Source organism: Molossus molossus, unplaced genomic scaffold (genome assembly GCF_014108415.1).
Source record: "Molossus molossus isolate mMolMol1 unplaced genomic scaffold, mMolMol1.p scaffold_m16_p_4, whole genome shotgun sequence".
Classification (NCBI taxonomy): domain Eukaryota; kingdom Metazoa; phylum Chordata; class Mammalia; order Chiroptera; family Molossidae; genus Molossus; species Molossus molossus.
The window spans coordinates 102,718,647-102,742,581 of NW_023425377.1; the positions used below are offsets into that span (position 1 = coordinate 102,718,647).

General features: G+C 33.8%; 1 protein-coding gene and 1 pseudogene across 2 annotated transcripts in view; both read left to right on the forward strand.

The window, feature by feature from the left end:
- TLL1 (tolloid like 1) overlaps positions 1-23,935 on the forward strand; it is a 174,475-nt gene that overhangs the window by 90,767 nt on the left and 59,773 nt on the right. For both annotated transcript variants that reach the window (XM_036240610.1, XM_036240611.1), the window contains exons 7-8: positions 3,716-3,821; positions 11,741-11,865. In XM_036240610.1, the coding sequence (XP_036096503.1) occupies positions 3,716-3,821; positions 11,741-11,865 (231 nt within the window). The remainder of the gene's footprint in view (positions 1-3,715; positions 3,822-11,740; positions 11,866-23,935) is intronic.
- Positions 5,056-10,859, forward strand: LOC118616456 (annotated as a pseudogene).

The window sequence follows — 23,935 nt, forward strand, 5'->3', positions numbered from 1 at the left end:
ATTATGCCAGGGACAACTTCTAGAGAAAATTCCAGGGGAATGAGTCATTTGAGGATAGTCTAAATAGTTTCCTTGAGATTTTTCTTAAATCTGACTATCCTGAAGACAAATATTTAAAAATGTTTTCAGCAGTAGAAATGTAATATACAATTAAAATGTAATTTTCTCTGACAGGTGATGTGTGATAATAGTCTCATTTTAAAGCTTTCTATTTGTTTTAATTCTCATAAATACACAAACATCAACATATTTCAATTGTCAAAGAAAAATCTTATTGGTTGGAATTGTCTTATAAGGTAATATGTATTTCAAGGTTAAACAAAATAAAAATGTGTCTTTATTTACTTAGTCATGGTCAGTTTCAAGTTACAATAATTGAATTCCTTAGAATTTCCAGTAATTAACAGCACTGATCTATTTATTTACTTCTTACATATTTGATGACAGTTATTTCTCAAGGCACTATTAGATGTTGGCAATGCTGTGATGAAAAGTACAAAGCTTAGTGTGGGGTATGTACATGTATACAAATGATTGCACGTGAATGAGAAAAATAATAATAGTCATATGTTGAGAATACCATATAGTCTAAGCAAGTTGTGAAAAAAGTTAACTTAGAGAATCAAGGAAAATGTCAAAAAGAAACTGAAATTTAGAAATAAGGTAGAAGTGTTCTAAGTGCACAGAAGAATGATGGAATTTTAAGCTGAAAAAACATCATGCTCAAAGGTGCACATACAAGAAATGGAATCCTTTTTTTGTCTGTTTCTTAATCCTCACCCGAGAATATTTTTCCATTGATGTTTTTCTAGAGACAGTGGAAGGGATAGAGGGAGGGAGAGAGAGAAAGAGAGGGGAAGACATTGATGTGAGGGAGACACATTGATCGGTCGCCTCCTGAACGACCCAACTAGGACTGGGGATTGAACCTGAACCCCAAGTACATGCCCTTGACTGGGACTTGAACCCTCGACCCTTCAGTCCTCAGGCCAACACTGTAGCCACTGAGCCAAACTTGCCAAAGCTAGAATCTTTTTTATTTGCCTATTGAAGAAATAATGATTTTATTTTGGGGATCATTAACTGAGAAATAGAAAATGGGGGTGGGGAAGATGAACCTGAAATCATGGAAACTCATCAAAAAGTTAAATAAATAGTGTATGAGTTGACTAATTACTCAGTTAAGATAGCACAGGTCAAGAGAAATAGAGGGGTAACCTTTAAAAACTATTTTAAGAGGAACATCCTCATGCGAGGGGACATCTTTAAGGTTTTATTTTTAGGTAACGCGATGAACGGCGGCACCATTAAATGAAGTAAGAAATATGGACAAGGCAACATTTTTGGGAGGGAGAAAAACAAATAATGGTTTCATTTAGCATATCCTTGAGTTTGAGAAGTCTTTGGATGATCCAAGTTGAGATGTTCAGTAGACAAAGGGAAGGTGAGTCTAAACTTTCAGATATATCTACAATAAAAATTTGATAAGGAATTTGACTGTGTAGAGAAACTCTGGGGGGTGAAAGAAATGACTGAGGAAAGAAAATGGGGAAAATCAATATTTAAAGCAAGATTTTATTGTACACATGAAACCTCTATGATCCTATCAACCAATGTCACCCCAATAAATTAAAATAAAGAAATAAAATAACATTTATAAAAAATTCTCTACAGGACTAAGAAGGTTTGGTCTAAGGCACAAAATGAATGAATATGATGTCTCAGAGAAGAGATCGTTTCAAGAATGATGAAATAGCCCTGGTCAGTTTGGCTCAGCGGTTAGAGCATCGGCCTGTGGTCCAGAGAGACCCAGGTTCGGTTCCTGCTAGGGGCACATGTCTCGGTTGCAGTTTGTGCCCGGCCTTGGTTGGTCGTGTGGGTGGCAGCCACTCAATGTGTCCTTTTCACATGGATGTCTCTCTCTTTCTCTCTCTCTCTCTCTCTCTCTCTCTCTCTCTCTCTCTCTTCCTCTCTTTCCTTCCCACTCTATCTGAACAAAAAAATGGAAAAATGTCCTCAGGTGAGGATAAAAAAAAATAGAATGATGAAATAATCTATAGTGTTGAATATCAAAGAAAAGTAAGAAAATGTATACTCCCAAAATAGAATAGAAGACTAATGCCTGAGCCAGGTATCAAGGTTCGTTTTATACTTTATATCATTAGTAAAGAAATATAAAGAAAATATTTCGGCCTTGGCTGGTTTGGCTCAGTGGTTAGAGCATTGGCCTGCAGTCCAGAGAGACCCGGGTTTGGTTCCCACTAAGGGCACGTACCTCGGTTGCAGTTTGCCCCCGGCCCTGGTTGGTCGTGCAGGTGGCAGCCACTCAGTATGTCTCTTTCACTTCGATGTTTCTCTCTCTCTCTCTTCCTCTCTCTCCCTCCCACCCTACCTGAACAAAAAATGGAAAAATTCCTCGGGTGAGGATAATAATAATAATAATAATATTTCTGAAAAGTATTTCAATTACCAATTTAATGAGAAGTTTTCTGTTAACCATAGTTACTGAGTTTCCTCTATTGTGTTGACAAAACTTATAAAGGAAATAAGTTTCAAGAATAATGTTAACTCTTAAAATAGGACTCTGGTTCAATATAAATATGTACTTGAAACAAGCAGGAAATGTATACATGGTATATACATGTATAATACTAAACACAGTTCTAAGCAAATTATGGCTACTCATACTTTTGTTCACTCTACATTCAGGCCAATAGAAAAATTATTTATTGAGTAAGATTTCCTGAGTATCCGGAACTACTATAGCAGTGCAATTCTAGTATGTAAGAATTCATGTTGGAGATTAATCTTCAACAAATTTATGACTGCTTTGGCTCAGAAACTTAAGATCAAGTGTTATTCAAGGGCAGTGTCTAATAAAGTGCAGACTTTAGCTTTGCATTTATATGCAAGATTAGTGACTATGATAGGAGCCAAATTTATATAAGTGGGATTAGGTTACTTTAATCCATTTTAGAATATGCCTTCAAGGAGGTTTATTCTTCTGAAGCATATTCTTCTTAATCAAAAATGCTCTCCAATAGGAGCTTGGAGTGGATTCATCAAAGAGAATCTTGTATAAATTTTGAATGAAATTTGTTGCTGTTGTTTTACCATTAGTAAGAAAATTACATAGTTAAAAGTCTGCCATGTTGTGTGTACTTACAAATATTGTTTGTTTGTTTTTAAATTTTCTCAGTGTTTCATAGAAAGAATATAAGCAAATAGGAAGATACTTTTTTGTCAGTTTTGGCAACTGTAGTTATAAGAGAAAGTTGGGAAGCTCATTAAATAAAATGTAACTATGTATAATAATTTTTGTAGTACTGAACAAAAGTAAGATTTTAAAGAAACAATTATGAGAACGTAAAAAAGTATACATAGAAAACAGATCCAAGGTATGCTTTTGGTAATCCATTCTTTTGCTGAAATTAACTTATTAATGAAATTCAGTAGTGTACTTTCAATGTGATATTAAGTAACATAGCAGCACTGGATGGATACTTTTGAAGGACTTGGATGTTAGTATATAATTACAGTGTGCATGAAGATTAGCCATTTACTAAAGAGAAGGTATAGGCATAGGAAGTGCTCTCTCCTCCCCTCCCCTCCCCTCCCCTCCCCTCCCCTCCCCTCCCCTCCCCTCCCCTCCCTTCCTCTCCTGTCCTCTGTCTCTTAGAAGGCTTCTGAAATGTAATTTGTGCCTGATTCTTAGGTCAAGAGTACAATTTTCTGAAGATGGAGCCTGGAGAAGTAAACTCACTGGGAGAAAGATATGATTTTGACAGCATCATGCACTATGCCAGGAACACCTTCTCAAGGTTGGAGTCTCAGGTTATACCTTTTGACTTTTAATTCCTTTCCTATGTGTGGCTTCTCACAAAGCTATGTGTACCATTAAAACTAGAAGCATTTTCAAATATTGCTACCATAAAGTACAAAAATATTTGATTAGTATTTATAGCCAACAAGCAGGCATTTGAGATTTTAAAAACATATTTTTACCTTTTCTTTGAAATACATAAATTCAATGTAAAGATTAAAATGATATGAATATTTAACTATTTTATATTGTTAAATCACCAAAAAAAATCAATTAAAATGATCAGAATGTTAAATTGGCAAGTCATTATTTAATGAAAATTAGGCAGGCAAACAGAATTCTCCTTGTTGAGTTGGAATGTTATACTCTATGTGACTGACCCCTCACCTAATGAAAGGGCAGTTACATCAGTAGACAGAATGAGTCAAAGTTCATCATTCTGTTGTCTGAGTTTGAATATATACAGTTTAAGATGTCCTTCCTTGTAATTTTAAAATCAGATCTTTTGAAAACTGGGAAAAAAAAGTTTCAAAGACCACAAATCTTGTTTTTAGAGATAGAAAAGAGTGAATATTTTATTAGTGCTGAATACTGCAGAAATTGTAAATTTAATTAATTTGGACTTACCTAGTTAATAATCTGTTGTTGATTCATGCAGCATAATTAAACAATGGCCTTTTTCAATGCTGTCCTATGCCTCAACTTCCCTTTCAATTGCACTGGCCTAGCTGGAGTTGCCTTCTGTATGTGTAAGCTCTTATTTTTGATGGTCAGTTACCAAAAAATCATTAGTTTCTCCTCTCTACCTTCATCTCAGGTAATTTAAATATGGAGCTCTGTAGATAAATTTGAGTTATCCAGGTTTTATCTAAAGATCATTATTACCTAAACCTAGAAACTAGGGTGGTTAGTCATAAATTACTCATAGTTCCTGTCACTCTTCTGTAGTATCCTCTTCCAGATGTAACAGTTTTTAAGGCTAAAATTTAAATTCTCGGAGACTCTCATGAGAGCATAAGTGATTTTTATTTGCATGGAATTATATCTCTGGGTTTCCAAAGTCCCATTTCCCTTAATCCAGTCCTGGAAGAAGTGTAGCTAAGGATTCAGTGGGGCTAAAAGCAAAGTCAGTGTCCAGAGTTCCTGTCCATGTTGGAATCTGGTCTGATATAGCACAAGGCTAGTTGCAGTCCATTAGTCTATTGTGTGTGGGGCCCACATGGCTGTGGGCCATGTGGGTGAATGCAGGAGCACAGGAGCATGAAGGCGACCAAGAAAGCCAGGACCCAAGAGCACAAGAGAGTAAGAGCCAAGTTCTTTGTTTAGGGGATTAAATATTCCAAATCTTCCCATGCTTGCAGTGGCCACACCTACTCTGGCCAATGACCTGTGGCCAGGTGTGACTGAGAAGCAAGTACTGTCCCTATTTTACTCAGATTCTATTGGGCATGCGCCTGTTCTCTCCCTGCCCAGTCCTTTCCCCGTTGATCTGTGAGGACCAGACCCAGGGGCTTCCTGGGCAGTGTAAAGCTGCATCTTGCTGGCAAAGCTGAGCAGATGGTATGCCTGTAATATTTGTCCTCCCCTTTGCTTCTTTCCTGTTATTAATAACTATGTTAATTACAACAGTGTCCGATATAATGCATGTTTCTCTGATGATTAGTGATGTTGGGCATCTTTTTATATGTCTACTGGACAACTGTATGTCCTCTTTGAAGAATTGTCTATTCAGGTCCTTTGCCCATGTTTTAATTGGATTGCTTGTTGTTTTTTTGTTTTGAGTTGTATGAGTTCTTTATATATTTTGGAAATTAAGCACGTATCAATTGTGTCATTGATGAATACATTATCCCATTCTGTGGGTTGTTTTGTTGAGTATTTTTTTTTTTTTTCATTTTGTTGATGGTTTCTTTTGCTGTGCAAAAACTTTTTAGTTTGATGTAGTCCCATTTGTTTAATTTTTTCATTTCTTTCCCTTGCCTAAAGTGATATATCAGAAAACATATTGCTATAAGTAATGTTTGAGGTTTTTCTGACTATGTTTTCTTTTCGAATTTTATGGTTTTGGGTCTAATGTTTAACTCTTTAATCCATTTTGAGTTCATTCTTTTGTATGGTGTAAGAAGGTGGTCTAGTTTCATTTGTTTACACATATCTGTCCAGTATGTCATTTATTGAATAGACTATCTTACACCATGGTATGTACTTGTCTCCTTTGTCCAATATTAATTGATCATAAAGGCATAGGTTTATTTCTGGGCTCTCTATTCTGTTCCATTGATCTATATGTCTGTTTTTATGCCAGTACTATATTGTTTTGATTACTATGGTCTTGTAGTATAGTTTGATATTATGTAGCATGATTTCCCCAAGTTTATTCTTTCTCAAGATTGCTGTGGGTATTTGGGGTCTTTTGTAGTTCCACATAAATTTTTGGAATATTTGTTCTACTTATGTGAAATACACTATAGGTATCCTGATGAGAATTGTGTTGAACCTACAGATTTCTTTGGGTAGTATGGACATTTTAATGATGTTAATTTTTCTATCTGTGAACATAGTATATGTTTCCACTTATTTGTATCTTCTTCAATTTCTTTCTTCAGTGTCATAATTTTCTGAGTATAGATCTTTTACATCCTTGGTAAACTTATTCCTAGGTAATTATTTTTTATGTAATTGCAAATGGGATTGTTTTTCTCACTTTCCTTTTTTGATAGTTCATTAATTACTGTTGTATAAGAATGCAACTGATTTGGATATTTATTTTGTAACCTGGTACTTTACTGAATTCATTTATCAGTTCTGGTAGTTTTTTTTGTGTGGAATTTTTAGGGTTCTTTATGAACAGTATCATGTCATCTACAAATAATGACAATTTTACTCTTTCCAGTTTGGGTGCCTTTTATTTCTTCTTCTTGTCTGATTGCTGTGGCTATGACTTCCAGTACTATGTTGTATAACAGTGGTAAAAGCAGACATCCCTGTCTTTTTCCTGATCTTAAGGGAAACGCTTGTAGTTTTTGCCCATTTAGTATGATGTTGGCTGTGGTTTTGTTATAAATGACTTTTATTACATTGAGGCATGATCTCTCTATTCACACTTTGCTGAGAGTTTTTGTCATAAATGGGTGCTGAATTTTATCAAATGCTTTTTCTGCAGTTATTAATATGATTATATGATTTTTATTCCTCATTTTGTTGCATCACATTTATGGATTTGCAGATATTGTATCAACCTTGCATCACTAGAATAAATCCCACTTGAACATAGTTTATGATCTTTTTAATATTATTCTGGGTCTGGTTTGCTAATATTTTATTGATGATTTTAGCATCTATGTTTATTAGGGATATTGACCTATAATTTTCTTTCTTTTTAGTGTATATATCTGGTTTTGGAATTAGGATAATGCTGGCCTCATAAAATGAGCTTGAGAGTTTTCTTTTCTCTTGAATATTTTGTAATAGTTTGAGAAATATCAGTGGTAGTTCTTTGAATGTCTGGTAAAATTCACCTATGAAGCCATCTGGTGCAGGACTTTTGTTTACTGAGAGTTTTTTTATTTTTATTTTTATTACTGCTTCAATTTTAGTAGTTGTAATCTCTCTGTCCAGATTATCTGATTCAGTTTTGGAAGATTGTATGTTTGCAGGACTTTATCCATTTTGTCCAGATTGTCCAATTTGTTGGCATATAGCTGTTCATAACATTTTCTTACAGTCCTTTGTGCTTCTTTGGTGATAAGTTGTGACTTCTCTTCTTTCATTTCTGATTTTATTTATTTATGTGGGTCCTGTCCTTTTTTTTTCTTGATGGGTCTGGTTAAAGGTTTGTCAATCTTATTTAACATTTCAGAGAACCAGTTCTTTGGGTTTTTTTTTTATCTTTTTTATTGATTTTTAGACTATTTCATTTAATTCTGCTCTGATCTTTATTATTTCCTTTCTTCTGCTCACTTTGGGCTTTGTTTGTTATTCTTTTTTAAGTTCATTTAAGTGTAAATTAGATTATTTATTTGACATTTTTCTTGTTTGTTGAGGTAGACCTCTAATTCTATAAATGTCCCTTTTAGGACTGCTTTCTCTGTGTCCCATAGATTTTGGGTTGTTGTGTTCTCATTTTCATTTGTTTCAAGGTATCTTCTTATTTTTTCCTTGTTCCGATTGCTAACCCATTTATTGTTTAGTAACGTTTTATTTAGCCTCTATGTCTTTCTATATTTTTAAGTTTTTTTCTTATGATTGATTTCTAGTTTTATACCATCATGGTCAGATAAGGTGCTTGACATATCAGTCTTCTTTAATGTATGGAGACTTGTTTTATGTCCTAACATGTGGCTATCCTAGAAAAATGTTTTAAGTGCACTTGAAAAGAATGTCTATTCTACTGCTTTGAAGTGAAATGCTCTGAAGATATCAATTAAATCCATTTGATCTAGTTTGTCACATAAGGACACTGTTTTCTCACTGATTTTCCGTCTGGAAGATCTATCCACTGATGTCAACGGGGTGTTAAAATCCCCTACTATGTCTATTACTGTGGATCTCTCCCATTACATCCATCATAATTTGCTTTACATATTTAGGTACTTCTGTGATGAGTGCATAAATATTTACAAGGGTTATATCCTCTTGTTGGATTGCTTTCTTTATCATTATGTAGTGTCCTTCTTTGTTTATTATTCTAGACTTGGTTTTAAAGCCTATTTTGTCATATGTAAGTATTGCTACCCCAGCTATTTTTTTCCTTTCCATTTGAATGAAATATATTTTTCCATCCTTTTTACTTTTAATCTGTATGTATTTTTTGTTCTGACGTGGTTCTCTTGTAGACAATATATATACACATATATAGTCTTGTTTTTTGTTTTTTTTTAAAATCCATTCAGCCATCTTATATCTTTTGATATAAGCATTTAAACCATTTCCATTTAAAGTGATTATAGATATGTATTTAGTGCCATTTTATTCTCTTAACTATGTTTCCCTGTTTTCCCCTTTTCCTCCTCCTCCTCTTTCTTCATCTTCTTCCTCCTCCTCCTCCTCCTTCTCTTCTTTCTTCTTCTTTAAGAAAGCCCTTTACCATTTCTTGTAATACTAGTTTGGCAGCGACAAACTCCTTTAGCTTTTTTTTTTTTTTTAATCTGGGAAACTTTTAATTTCTCCTTCAGTTTTAAATGATAGCCTTGCTGGGTAATGTAGTCTTGGTTGTAGGTTCTTGCTTTTCATCATGTTGACTATTTTGTACCAATCCCTTCTAGTCTGAAGTGTTTCTGTTGAGAAATCAGCTGACAGTCTCATGAGAGCTCCCTTGTAGGTAACTGTTTTTCTATTCCTGCTTTTAAGATTCTTATTTTTTTTAACCTTTGCCATTTTAATTATGATGCATTGTAGCATAGGTTCCTTTGGATTCATCTTGTTTGGGACTTTCTGAACTTCCTAGAATTGCATCTTTTTCCTTCACCAAGTTAGGGAAGTTTTTGGTCATTATTTCTTCAAATAGATTCATGATCCCCTGCTCTCTCTTTTCTTCTTCTGGTACCCCTATGATTTGGATGCTGCTAAGCTTCATGTTGTCCCAAAGGTCCCTGAAACTATCCTCATTTTTTAAAAATCCTTTTATTTTTTTGCTTTCATTTGGGTATTTTTTTTTTTTTTCTACCTTGTCTTGCAGATCTCTTATTTGATCCTCTGCTTTATCCAACATACTGTTTATTCCTTCCAGTGTCTTTTTCATTTTAGATATAGTATTCTTCATTTCCGATTGGTCTTTTTTATGGTTTCTATATCCTTTTTCATACTGTTAAGAATCCTTATAACCATTACTTCAAACTCTATATCTGATAAAATTCTTGCCAACATTTCATTTACCTCTTTTTCTGGAGATTTCTCTTGGTCTTTCATTTGGGGCCTCTTTCTTTATCTTCCCATTTTGCCTACCTCTTTGTGTTTGTCTCTATGTATTAGATAGATCTGATATGACTCCCAGTATTCGTGGGCTTGCCTTATGTAGTAGGTGTCCTGGGAGGACAATGGTGCAGCTTCTTTAATCACCTGAGTTGGGTGCTCCAAGAATTTCTCTTATGTGGGTTACATGGGCCCAGCTATTGTATATGAATATTGTTTGCTATTGGCCCATTCATGCATGGACTCGACCCTCAGGCTGGCTGACTGTGAGGTTCAATCCTGACCACGGTGTGAGAGCTGCTGTGCAGGTGCTGACCATAAGAATTGGAATTTGCTTCAGCAGGGTCTGGTGCTTTCTGAGATCTCCCTTTGGATATGCTTCTTGTGAAGCTTATGGGATCCTGCTCTAATGCTTTCTGAAGCTAGCCACTGGTGTGTTGGTTCTGGGGCTTTTGGGAGGGACTTTGGTGTATGCCAAAGTCAGATACTGCCTGTGACTGGCCCTGGGCAACCTGTTTGGAGCAGTTTTGATGTGGCTTCTTTTGTAAATCCTTGGTTATAAGACTTCTCTACAGCTAGACTTCAGTTGGTTATTCAGGTTGATTTTTCTAATATAGTTGTAGTTCTAGTTGTTCCTGGGAGAAGGTGAGTGTAGTTTTTACCTACTCCACCGCCATCTTGTGAAAATGTTGTTCTTTTAGCCTGAAATTTAAATGTAATTTATTTATTTAACAATTTTTTTGCAATTATATGTTTTTTATTTAAAATACTTTTATAATATGTGGCTGCTGACCCACTTTCCCCTGCAGGGCCTTTGTAGGCAGGGTGGGCATTTAGAAAGTTTCTTCCCCTCATTGACTGAGTCTTAGTTGATAGAAGTGCTGTGGAAACTGTGACTAAAAGAGGCATTATGCTTCCAGAAAAATCTCAAGGAAACGTACTACAAACAACAGTAGTAGCTGTTGGATCAGGCTCCAAAAGAAAGGGTGGAGGGATTCCACCAGTTAGCAAGAAAGTTGGAGATAAAATTCTTTTTCCAGACTATGGAAACACCAAAGTAGTTCTAGACCACAAATATTACTTCTTATTTAGAGATGGTGACATTCTTGTAAAGTATGTAGACTGAAATAAATCACTGTTAAAATGGCATCGCCTGAAGCTACCCATTCCATTGAAGTTCTAAAATTTTCTTCATATAAATAATCTTTGTGCCTCTTTTATAATAAACTTATGATATGAAAACTAAAATAAAATAAAATTTCTTTATAGAAAAACTCTCTTTTTAAAAAAAATCCTTAAATACACACTTCATTCTTCTCACTACTCAGAATAGTCTCCCAGTCCACTTAACTTTCTTTAGAGCTATAGATGTTGGTATTTATTATAAAAATAGACTATTGATAGTACATTATATTCAGGATTTTTAGTTGTAAATATTTAGAAAAATAGTGAGTTTCTATTAAAACTTGTGTACAAACAACTCAGTATCTATACCTTACCATTATTAAGACATTGCTTAGTTATTTGATTGTCAATTATACCATGAAAATTTTATACTATATGTATGTATGTGTGTGTATTATTAAACTATTTTGCTTTAAACTCTCCTATCTAAAATTTTACACTCTTTGTTTTTCTTTGTTCTTTAACATATACTCAGTAATCTAAGGGGTTCTTAGATCTGCTTGAGAAAACAAAACAAAAGTTATGTGTACTTGGTAGGAGACTAGATAGAATTCTAGATTTTGAAACTCATGTAATACACATTTCTAATGAAAAAGAGAATGTCATCACTGACTTTATGCTAGGCATATCTATTTAGCACACATTTTATTTCTACTTGACAAAAGTGTTTTGAAAGTCTGACACACTGTTTAAAGCCCAACTGATGTATTTTTTTCCCCTTTGATTGACTTGAGTTTGAAAAAAACAAACACAAATAATTGTAAGGAGTGTATGTGTCTTAATTGGATGACTTATGTGTGGCTTGCTTCTGATTGTTTTCAGGGGGATGTTTCTGGACACTATTCTCCCTTCTCGTGATGATAATGGCATACGTCCCGCAATTGGTCAGCGAACCCGTTTAAGCAAAGGAGATATTGCACAGGCAAGAAAGCTGTATAGATGTCCAGGTATTGCACCATACAAACACAGAAGCATAATTGTGCCAGAGTGTGCTCTTCCAGATGAATAAACCACGATTTATTTAACTGTTTACATGTCTCTTTCCATTCTGGCAAGTGACGTATTCAGTTCAAAGTCAGTAATCAGAAAATGAAATAGGAGAGAACTCTGGAACACCCACTAATATAATTAAAAACAAATTTCTAGACATTGAATTTCAAGCACAAGGCTAGTATGTTTTATTTCTTTTAATTTAAGGAGTAAAAGAGCAAAAAAGCATGTTTGTCTGATAGTTGTTATTAAATAGTTGCATGATTTCATAGTCAAATGCTGAGTTTCTTTGCCAATATAAAAAGAATGTCCTTTATTTCAACTTCAGGATTGAGTCCTGAGTGATCTTTATTTGAAAGTAACATCATTCATTAATGATGTTAAATGAATTAAATTAAAATTAAATTAAACATAAATTAAAATTTTATTATTGGAATTGATAACTTAGTTGCAAAAAAAAATAGTTCTAACCATGTTGGTAGAGAGCTACTGATTGTTATTCTACTGGATTAAGTTGTGAAAAAGATTAATGGAAGGTCCTGATTGTTTATCTACTGGGTAAAGTTGTGAAAAAGATTAATGGAAGGTCTTAATAGAAAAGTTCCAAGGGAACACTAGTGCTGTATTGGTCCAAGAAAAAAAAAAGTCTGCTTCCAATCTGGAAATGCTGCATATTCTATGCACCTACTGTACACTCAAAATCCCCTAAAATACTTTATGTCAAAGAAACACATTTAACTTTACTTAACATAGCTTTTCCAAAATATTTTGTCTGTGTATTTATGTAAAATACACATGCATGTGTGGTATTTATTTTCTTTGATATAAATTTTCACAAGAAAGGTTAATTTGTAAGCAGATGGTACCACTGTGACAAAAGACATGGGTGATTCTTGGCTAATTTCTGGCAGTACTGGATGAACCATGTTTCTTTAATTTTTAAAATAGAAAATTTAGGGAAAGATTATGTGATTAATACTAAATAAATGGACAGTTCCCATATAAAATCATTTTGATACATTTACACACTGAACTGTAGGAAAGTCATTCAATAGGAATCAAAAAGTAATCGCACATATGGCACTGATTTTCAACCTATGGCACTGATTTTCAACCTATGGCACTGATTTTCAACCTATGGCTCTTGAATATATTAGCTACTACAGGAAAATAATTAATAAACATAGTTTTCAATTGAGGCTTTAATTATTTAAATAAATAAGTAAGCTATTTTCTTACTTGAAATATAATAATATGTACATTACTTTGTTTAATATTACAAAACTACGTTCATACAAGCAACATCATTAATGAGAAAAATATCTTGTGTTTCTAAAGCAGTATAAAAAGATAAGTCACTCTATTGCAGCTTATAAATTGCATGGAATGAGAGAGAGCTAAAAGATGTAAGTATATATTAAAAAAAAAAAAGAGGGAGAGAGAGATATGGTAACTTTTAGTTTCCAAAGTCTTTGAGAATGACTTGAACTTCATTTTGTTTTGTTTTGTTTTGTTTTAATTATTTTTTTAAATTTAAGTATGGTTAGTATATATATTGGTTATATTAGTTTCAGGTGTACAATATAGCAATTTGACATTATTATACCTTATAATGTGATCACCCCATTAATTCTAGTAATCATCTGTCCTTTGTGCTCACCAATTAACACCCTCGTTTTCTCTCTTTTTCTGATTCTCCTTCTTTCTATTCTTTCTCTGTTTCTGTCAGCCACTATAACTCCCTTCTGTCTCTCTTTCTCTTTCTTTCTTTCCCCCTCTTTCTCTCAGGCTTCTAGTTCTGAGTGCTTTTTATGGTTATATATTTAAGGTTCTTCATTCCCTCACAATGGGAGCACTAATGATGTTGGTAAAAAATATACTTGCCATTGTCTAAATACAGTTCAGTTACACTGATGTAGTAGGTTTAACAGTAGCTCCAAGTGCATCAGCATAATAGTGATAACAATCCACAATTATACCCTGAAGTCTAAATAGGATGACTTATCTGAGAATCACCTAAGAAAGTAAGAATTTATAAAGTGACATCTCGTGTTTTGGTTTTAATAGAGAGAGGAAGGGTTATAAAACTGCATATTTGTTTGGAGTTTGTCTTACTGTTTTGTTAGAAATTGCTGGTCAATAGAGTTAATAAGAGCTATTTGGCTACTTTTTACTCCAATTCTTTTCCTCTGTATCAATTTATGCTCAAAGCTATATTATTTCTGCATTTTATAGAGCTATTCCTTAGAATTTAATCTTAAAAGGAGTGCCGACCTGGTTAACATGTAGATATCCAAGATTGTGGCTTTTATGGTCTATGATAAGTGGAGGACTGAGTCCAAGAGGGCAAGTTTCTAATAGGCTGGTCACAATAGGCAGGCTGCAAATACTGTTGCTCCTCTTTTAATAATATAGGAAATGTGTTTTTACTTATCAGAAGGTGAACAGCATTACAATGTATATATTTTTTATTCCTTTAAAATAATATAAACTCTTATTTGTGTGGGACTTTCTAGCTGATAAATAATTTATAATCCATTATTATATTTACCTATTTATATGTGCCAAGAATATGTTAGCTTTGTATCTGAAACCCCAATTTCTTATTCTATAGTCAGTGCACACTTGTCATGAAAAAGCTCCATACAAGAATATAGTGGTGTTTTTAAGGTGATGCAAGGAAGATAAGTATCTTGTAGTTTAGAAGTGTTTTCATTGCCATTGCTTGCTCTTACTTTTAGAAGCAGGCAAGAAAGACTCCTGTGTCTTGTTATGCGAAGAAAGATTACGATCCTTTATAGCCTTGGCACTCTCCTGATAGAAGATGCAGTCATCCATTGCCAGACCACATAGATCCATGAAAGGAACAAAGGGAAAGGAAGAACTGCTCAACACTGGGATTGAATAGGTTTCTGGACACTGCAGCCCAGAGGCCAATCCTGTGTTTTTCTGGCAGATTCCAAGTTTGTCTAGAATTAAGGCATCTTAATGGACACCAGCTAATGCTACTTGCCTATCATTATAATCTCTTGTATCCTACTTACTGTCAGGACAAAAACATGTCTACATAGGGGTGGAGATTGACTCATCCTTATAACTCTGCATCTTCCTTTTATCCCAATAATTTTCATTATGCTTGTGAAGCAGAACCTCTCCAGGGCACATGAGTTGTAGTGCATCTTCTTCTCTTCATAAGTGATTAATGTGTTCTCTTATTCACTTTCTTCTCAGGGGGTGCCTTCTTCTTCATGGGATTATTTTTTCTTTTTATTTCTAAATTGCTTAATTTAACTCTTCTCCTGATACAATCACTGGTCTTTATTTGCATTTTCTCTTCATTTAGGTTTTCTGTAGTCCAACGACCTTATTGGTTATAACTACTTAGTACTTATACCAATTATCAACCCTAATGATATCTCCATAATTCTTTCTTAATTAGATATATCAAATAGTGAAATGACGAGGAATGTAAAATAAATTGATACCTTAAAATAGAGGGACTTCTGGGGATTTTTTTTTATATATATAGTGTGAGGTGTTGATTTTGTGCATGGTGAAAGATAAAGGTCTAACTTCATTTTTTTGTATGTGTATACCTATGTTCTCCAACACCATTTGTTGAAGAAATATTCTTTCCCCATTGTGTAGTCTTGTCACCCTTGTTGCATATAATTTTACGGCATATGAATGTGTTTATTTTTTACTCTGTTCTGATTCATTGGTCTGTATGTCTATCTTATGCCAATACCCTACTGTTTTGATTACTGTAGATTTATAATATGTTTTGAAGCCAAGAAGTGTGAAGCTTCCAAATTTGTTCTTCTTTCTCAAGATTGTTCTGGCTGTTCAGAGTATGTGGTTCTTTATGAATTTTAGGACTTTTTTCTTTCATTTTTTGCAAAAAATGCCATTGGGATTTTGATAAGGATTGCATTGAATCTGTAGATTATGTTGGGTAGTATGGAAATCTTAGTAATATTAAGTCTTCCAATCCATGAAGACAGGATTTCTTTCTACTGCTTTTTTTTCTTTCATTTCTTGTAATGAGGTTGTGTGGTTTTCAGTGTGCCAGTCTTTTGTCTCTGGTTAATTTATCCCTAAATATTTTCTTGGTTTTGGTGCTGCTAAAATGAGATTGTTTTCTTATTTCCTTTTCAGATTATTTGTTGTTAGTGTGTGGAAATACAACTGATTTTTTTGTATGTTGATTTTCTATCCTATAACTTTGCTAAATTTGTTTATCAGTTCTAACAGTTTTGCATCTTTATGGTTTTATACAGGATCGTGTCATATGCCTAGAGAGACAGAAGTTTAACTTCTGACTTATGTTTTGTTTTGTTTTAATTTCAATTAGGAGAGTGATAATAATTTCCTTTGTATATTTCTTAAAGCCCCCCCCCCCCCCCCGAATGTGACTGCAGTTGTAATTCAAAGACACATTCTAACAGTTAAGACCACAGTCTTCCCATCTGTGGAAAAGGTATGTAAGAGGAGGACTTAGGGCCCATAATATTTGACCCCTACAAATCTACTTTATGAAATACATATCAACAAGGTAGTCACTTTACAGAAGAGAAAACTGAGGTTGAAGCTTATGCGACTTACTTGTATAACATAGTAACTAATAATACCATAACAGTTTTCTCATTCACATATCTTGTAGAATAAATGTACAGACTATGAATTTTAGCTTAGTTTTGCTACATTTTCCTTGCTAATTTTTCTTTAATTCTTCTAATAAAAAAGTTTGCTTTTTATATCTGAGCATTAATCTACAAATGGCTGGGAAAATTGATGAAAATCTTCTGTAATAGGAATTAGGTAGCCTGGATAACCACACTTACTGAGGAAAATTGACAAATAATTACAACTTGACTATTGTTGTTTGTACTTCTTGCATTATATAGAGGTGCTATATATTTATTAAAATTTTTAATTACATGTTATATTCATTTTTCATTTATATAATTTTTATTTTCTTTTTATAATATTACTATTGTTACATTTTTGGATTAAATATATTTCTTGGTTTTAATTCCACTTTAAGAAATATGGCACCAGTATTTTTTGTTGCATAGTGGAGTTTTCAATCATTATAGAATTTATTTTTTAAACAGCTGTAAATTATAGTTTGTTTTATTGAAACACACTTAACTCTACAATGACTAACATCTAAACTGATTTTAATAAAAAGCACATTTTTCACATTAATAAATCTTACCAAATTTTAATTTTTCTAAGGGTTCTTATAATGTTATATTTATCAAGTGCCCGTAATGATTCATGAAAAGTGCTGACTTGTGTATTTTTTATCATGAGCATTTTAGTTTTGTTCTACAGTTGTTTTTATCAGAATAAATATTGCTTACTCTTACTTTAAATTTATTTTGTTGTGCAAACGTAATATCTGTGTTTCTAAATAAATATTTATATTATATAAGACTGTTTTTACAACTCTATTTTGTGTTTTCAAAGTTATCACCTTTCTTTCTTCATTTAAGCTAAGATATGCAGAACCATTTATAACTTATTGAGGATTTGCTGAGATGAGCGTTTGCCTGCTGGTAGCTATGGCTTTATAATATGGTAATATCTCAGTTTTTATTTGTCTCCTTCAGAGGGAAGGAACTGTTCCTTCAAATTGTTGTCGTGTAAACATTTAAAGAGTACCATCCAGCAGAGAAATTATTTTTGAATTAAGGATACTTAAAGCATCCTAGTTTCACGTACCTGATACCATGTCTTACAAAACAACAGGAAACCCCGTTATAGAATGATTCTGACCACTAACTTTGGCTGAACCAGTGAGCTAATTGCACTCTGGTTTTGCCTTTGTTGAAATGACCCTAGAGATATCAATCACAGACCTGAAGGCTGTGGAGCTGGTAATTTGCTATTTCAGATGACTGGTAATTACTTCCAAGAAATTAGACAGGCTTAGTAAGAGAAAAATGTAATTGCTTTTCCAGCAATTTGTACTTATGATCGACAGAAAAGAGAGAGTAAATAAACATCTACAAACTGATGAAAAATTGAGTATTTCATGATATTTTTATCTTTCAATTTGAGGTGTGTGTGCTTATTTTGAGAAAAAATTTCATTGTGATTACCTTTTGGTACCGCTCTTATGGATTATTGATTAGTTATTATATAAGGTTTTTTTTTCAATACTGAAGATATGTACAGCCTGGTGACTATAATTAATAATATAGTATTGCAGATTTGAAAATTGCTGAGAGTAGATCTTAGGTATTCTCACCATACATACACAGAAAAGAGTTAATACTTTTCATTATATGAGGTGATGCATGTGTCAATTAGCGTGATCTTGGTAATCATTTAACAATGTATTTATATATAATCATCACATTTTATACTTCAAATATATACATTTTCTAATGTCAGTAATTCCTCAGTAAAGTTGGAAAAAATAAAAATGTTAATATATTAAAAAATTATATTTTTTTAACTTTGATATGGAATTTACTATTGAACTTACCTCAGTTTACATCGAATCTGTTGATGGAATGTTTTATATTGTCTGAGAGTCACACAACTAGATATCTACTGCCTTGAACCGAAATAGGGTCACTTACACGTTAGCTACAGTTTCCTTAGGAATGAATGAATATCAAAGATTTCCATGAGGAAGAACTTGATGCAGGCCAGATTAGTTATCTCCTAATTTTATTATATGGTTAACCCTAGTGAATTCATTAAGTATAGTAAAATTCTGGCAAGAGAGACATAAAAAGAAAGAAACTAGAAAGAACAAGTCTTTTATTTTTATTTATTTATTTATTTTTCCAATTTTTATTAGTTTATTTTTGTTACAGATGTTTCTCCTTTTCCCCCCCTAGACACCTTCCTCCCCATCCCCCCCAACCTCCTTGCATTGTTGTCTATGTCCATTGGTCATGCATACATGCATATAAGTTCTTTGGTTCATCTCATACATACCCCCGCTCCCCTAGTCTGAGGTTTGTCAGTCTGAACCATACTCCTTTCTATGTCTCTGGGTCTATTTCATTCATCATCCTACCTTGTTTATTATATTCCACAAATAAGTGAGATCATGTGGTTATTTTGCTTAGCGTAATACTCTCGAGGTCCCTCCATGTTGTCTCAAAAGAAAAGAGATCTTTCTTTCTCTGATTGGCTTATTTCGCTTAGCATAATACTTTCGAGGTCCCTCCATCTTGTCTCAAAAGATAAGAGATCTTTCTTTCTTACAGCTGCATAGTATTTCATTGTATATATGTACAACAGCTGTTTTATCCACTCATCTATTGATGGATACTTAGGCTGTTTCCAGATCTTAGCTATTGAAAATAGCTAACAATGCTATGAACATAGGGGTACATATATTCTTTCAATTGGTGTTTCAGGCTTTTTAGGATATATTCCTAGAAGTGGGATCACTGGGTCAAATGGCAATTCAATTTTTAATTTTTTGAAGAAACACCATGCTGTTTTCCATAGTGGCTGCACCAGTCTGCATTCCCACCAGCAGTGTACTACAGTCCCCTTTTCTCCACACCCTCGTCAACACTTACTGTTTGATGATTTGTTGATAGCAGCCATTCTGACAGGTGTGAGGTGATACCTCATTGTTGTTTAATTTGCATCTCTCTGATGATTAGTGATGTTGAGCATTTCTTCATATGTCTCTTGGCTCTTTGTATATCCTTTTTGGAGGGGTGTCTATTTAGGTCCTCTGTCCATTTTTTTAATTGTGTTGTTGTTGTTGTTTTGTCTTTTGTTGAGTTGTATGAACACTCTATATATTTTGGAAATTAACCCCTTATCTGATGTATCACTGGCACTGATGCTCTCCCATACAGTGGGTTCCTTTTCCATTTTGATGGTTGTATCTTTTGCTGTGCAGAAGCTTTAAAAGGTTTGATGTAGTCCCATGTGTTCATTTTTTCCTCTGTTTCTGTTGCCTTAGGTGATGTATCAGTGAAAATTCTGCTGCATATGATGTCTGAAGCTCTGTTACCTACATTTTCCTCTAGGATTTTTATGGATTCACGAGTCACAATTAAGTCTTTTATCCATTTTGAGTTTATTCTTGTGTATGGTTTAAGTTGATGGTCTAGTTTAATTTTTTCTTTCTTTCTTTTTTTTGCATGTAGATGTCCAATTTTCCCAACACCATTTATTAAAGAGGCTGCCTTTACTCCATTGTATGCTCTTATGACCTTTGTCAAATATAAATTGAGCATAATGTCTTTGGTCCATTTCTGGGTTTTCTGTTCTTTTTCATTGATTTATATGCCTGTTCTTGTGCCAGTACCAAGCTGTTACAATTACAGTAGCTTTGTAGTATAACCTGTTATCTGGTATTGTGATTCCACCTACTTTGTCTTTCTTTTTCAAGATTGCTGTGGTTATTTGGGGTCTTTTTTGGTTCGATATGAATTTTTGAAGTATTTGTTCTAGTTCTGTGAAATATGTCATTGGTATTTTGATGGAGATTGCATTAACTCCATAAATTGCTTTGGGTAGTATGGACATTTTAATTATGTTAATTCTTCCAATCCATGAACAAGCTGTGTGCTTCCACTTGTTTATATCTTCCTCTATTTTTTTTTTTTTAATGTCCTGTAGTTTTCTACAAATAAGTCCTTTACTTCTTTGGTTAAGTTTATTCCTAGGTATCTTAATTTTTTAGCTGTGATAGTAAATGGGATTTTTTTTTTTTTTTTTTTAGTGAGTTCATTGTTGGTGTATGAGAATGCCGTCAATTTCTTGACATTAACGTTGTATCCAGCTACTTTGCCAAATTCATTTATTAAGTCTATTAGATTTTTGATGGAGTCTTTAGGGTTTTCTATGTACAATATCATGTCATCTGCAAATAATGACAGTTTCACCTCCTCCTTTCCAATTTGGATCCCCACTTTTTTATTTTTTATTTTTTTTTTTATGTCTGATTGCTGTGGATAAGACTTCCAGTGGTGAAAGTGGGCATCCCTGTCTTGCTCCTGTTCTTAAGGAAATGCTTTTAGTTTTTGCCCATTGAGTGTGATTTTGGCTGTAGGTTTTTCGTATATGGCCATTATTATGTCAAGATGTGATCCCTCTATTCCCACATTGCTGAGCATTTTTATCAGAAATGGGTGCTGGATTTTGTCAAATGCTTTTTCAGCATCTATTGATATGATCATATGGTTTTTATCTTTCATTTTGTTTATGTGGTTTATCACATTTATTGATCTGTGAATATTGTATCAGCCTTGCATGCCTGGGATGAATCCCACTTGGTCATGGTGGATAATTTTTTGATGGATTGCTAGATTCGATTTGCTAGTATTTTGTTCAGGATTTTGGCATCTAAATTTATCAGAGATATTGGCCTGTAGTGTTATTCCTTTGTAGTGTCTTTTTCTGGTTTTGGAATTGAAATTATTCTGGCCTCATAAAACGAGTTTTGGAGTCTTCCTTCTTGAATTTTTGGAATAGTTTGAGAATAATGGGTGTTAGTTCTTCTTTGAATATTTGGTAAAATTCCCCCGTGAAGCCATCCAGGCCTGGGCTTTTGTTTGCTGGGAGAGTCTTGATTACCTCTTCAATTTCCTTAGTTGTTATTGGTCTGTTCAAGTTTTCTATCTCTTCCTGGTTCAGTTTTGGGAGACCATGTGTTTCTAGAAATTTGTCCAGTTTGCTTAGATTGTCTAATTTGTTGCCATATAATTCTTCATAGTATTTGTTAAGAATCCTTTGTACTTCTGTGTTATCAGTTGTTACTTCTCCTCTTTCATTTCTGACTTTGTGTATTGGGGTTCTCTCTGTTTCTTGGTGAGTCTACCTAAGGGTCCATAAATTTTGTTTATCATTTCAAAGAACCAGCTCTTTGTTACATTGATCTTTTGAATTTTTTTTTTGTTGTTGTTGTCTCCATGTTATTTATTTCTGCTCTGATCTTTACGATTTCTTTCCTTGTACTTTCTCTGAGGTTTTCTTTTTGTTTGCTTCTATTTCTTTAAGTTGTGAGGTTAGATAGTCAGTTAGAAATTTTTCTTGTTTCTTGAGGTAGGCCTGTAGTGCTATGAACTTCCCTCTAAGAACTGCTTTCGCTGCATCCCATAGATTGTGTATTGTTGTTTGTTTATTTTCATTGGTTTCCAGGAAGTTTTTAATTTCTTCCTTGATCTCCTCGGTAACCCATTTGTTGTTTAATAACATGCTTAGCCTCCATATGTTCAAATGTTTCTGCATGTTCTTGTTGCAATTGATTTCTGGTTTCATGCCATTGTGATCTGAGAAGATGCTTGATATGTTTTCAATCTTCTTGAACTTGTAGAGACTTAGTTTGTGTCCTAACATGTGGTCTATCTTTGAGAATGTCTCATGTGCACTTGAGAAGAATGTGGATACTGCAGTTTTGGGCTGTAATTCTCTGTAGATATCTATTAAATCCATTTGGTCTAGTGCTTCATTTAGAGTCTGTGTTTCCTTGTTAATTTTTTGTTTAGAGGATTTATTCAGTGATGTCAGCGGGGTGTTGAAGTCCCCTGCTATGATTGCATTGCTGTTGCTTTCTCCTTTGCAGTCTTCCAGAAGATTTTTAATATAAGTTGGTTCTTCTAAATTGGATACATATATGTTTACCAAGGTTATATCTTCCTGTTGGATAGATCCTTTCAATATTATGTAGTGGCCTTCATTGTCTTTAGTTATGGCTTTCATTTTGAAATCTATTTTATCAGATCTGAATATTGCTACCGTAGCTTTTGTTTTTTTGTTTGTTTGTTTTTTTGCTTTCTGTTTGCTTGGAAGATTTTTTTCCATCCCTTCACTTTCAACCTATGTGAGTCTTTTGTTGTGAAGTGGGTCTCTTATAAACAACATATATGAGTCATGCTTTCTTACCCAATCAGCTACTGAATCTTTTGATCGGAGTGTTCAATCCATTTACATTTAAGGAGTTTATTGATATGTACTTATTTATTGCCATTTTTGTTTAGTGTGGTTATATTTTTCTTCCTATTTCTCCTGCTAATTACGGCAGTTCTTTTAAAATTTCTTGTAATGCTGGTTTGGTGCTAATATATTCTCTTAGCCTTTTTTTTTTGTTTGTTTGGGAAGCTCCTAATTTGACCTTCTATTTTGAATGATAGCCTTGCTGGGTAGTCTTGGATTCAGATCCTTGTTTTTTATGACCTTGATTACTTCATGCCATTCCCTTCTGGTCTGGAGTGTTTCTGTTGAGAAGTCAGCTGAGAGCCTTATGCGGGTTCCTTTGTAGGTAACCCGTTGCTTATCTCTTGCTGCCTTTAGAATTCTCTCTCTGTCTTTAATTTTTGGCATTTAAAATTTTATGTGTCTTGGTGTGGGCCTGTTTGGGTCCTTCTTACTTGGAGTTCTCTGTGTTTCTCGAAATTGAATGCCTTCTTCCTTCATCAAGTTAGGGAAGTCTTCTGTCACTATTTCTTCAAATATATTCTCTAACCCTTACTCATTTTCTTCTTCTTCTGAAACTCCTATGATGTAAATGTTGTTATGTTCCCAGTTGTCCCACAGTTCTCTTAAGCTGCTTTCCTGTTTTTTAATTGTTTTTTTTTCTTTTGTTCTCTGATTTGTTGATTTTTTTCTACCCTTTCTTCTAATTCACTGATCCAATCCTCAGCTTCATCTACTCTGCTGGTTATTCCTTCCAATGTGTTCTTTATTTCTGCCATGTCATTCTTCATTTCTTCTTGGTGCTTTTCTATTCAATTGATTGATTTTCAATGTTTCTATATCTTTACTCATGGTGTTGAGTTTCCTCAAGATCCGAACTCTATCTCTGATAACTTGCTTAACTGCATTTCATTGATCTCATCTTCAGTAGATTTCTCTTGTTCTTTCACTTGGGATTTGTTTCTTTGTTTCACCATTTTTGTTATCTTGGTGGCTTTTGGAGCCTGCCAAATTTTCCCTGTGGTCTTGGTGTTCTGCTGTCAAGTCTTACTTTCCTGGATAGATTTGCAAGTTCAGAAAAGGTTCAATTATCCTCTAGCTTTTTGCCTGGAGGCTATT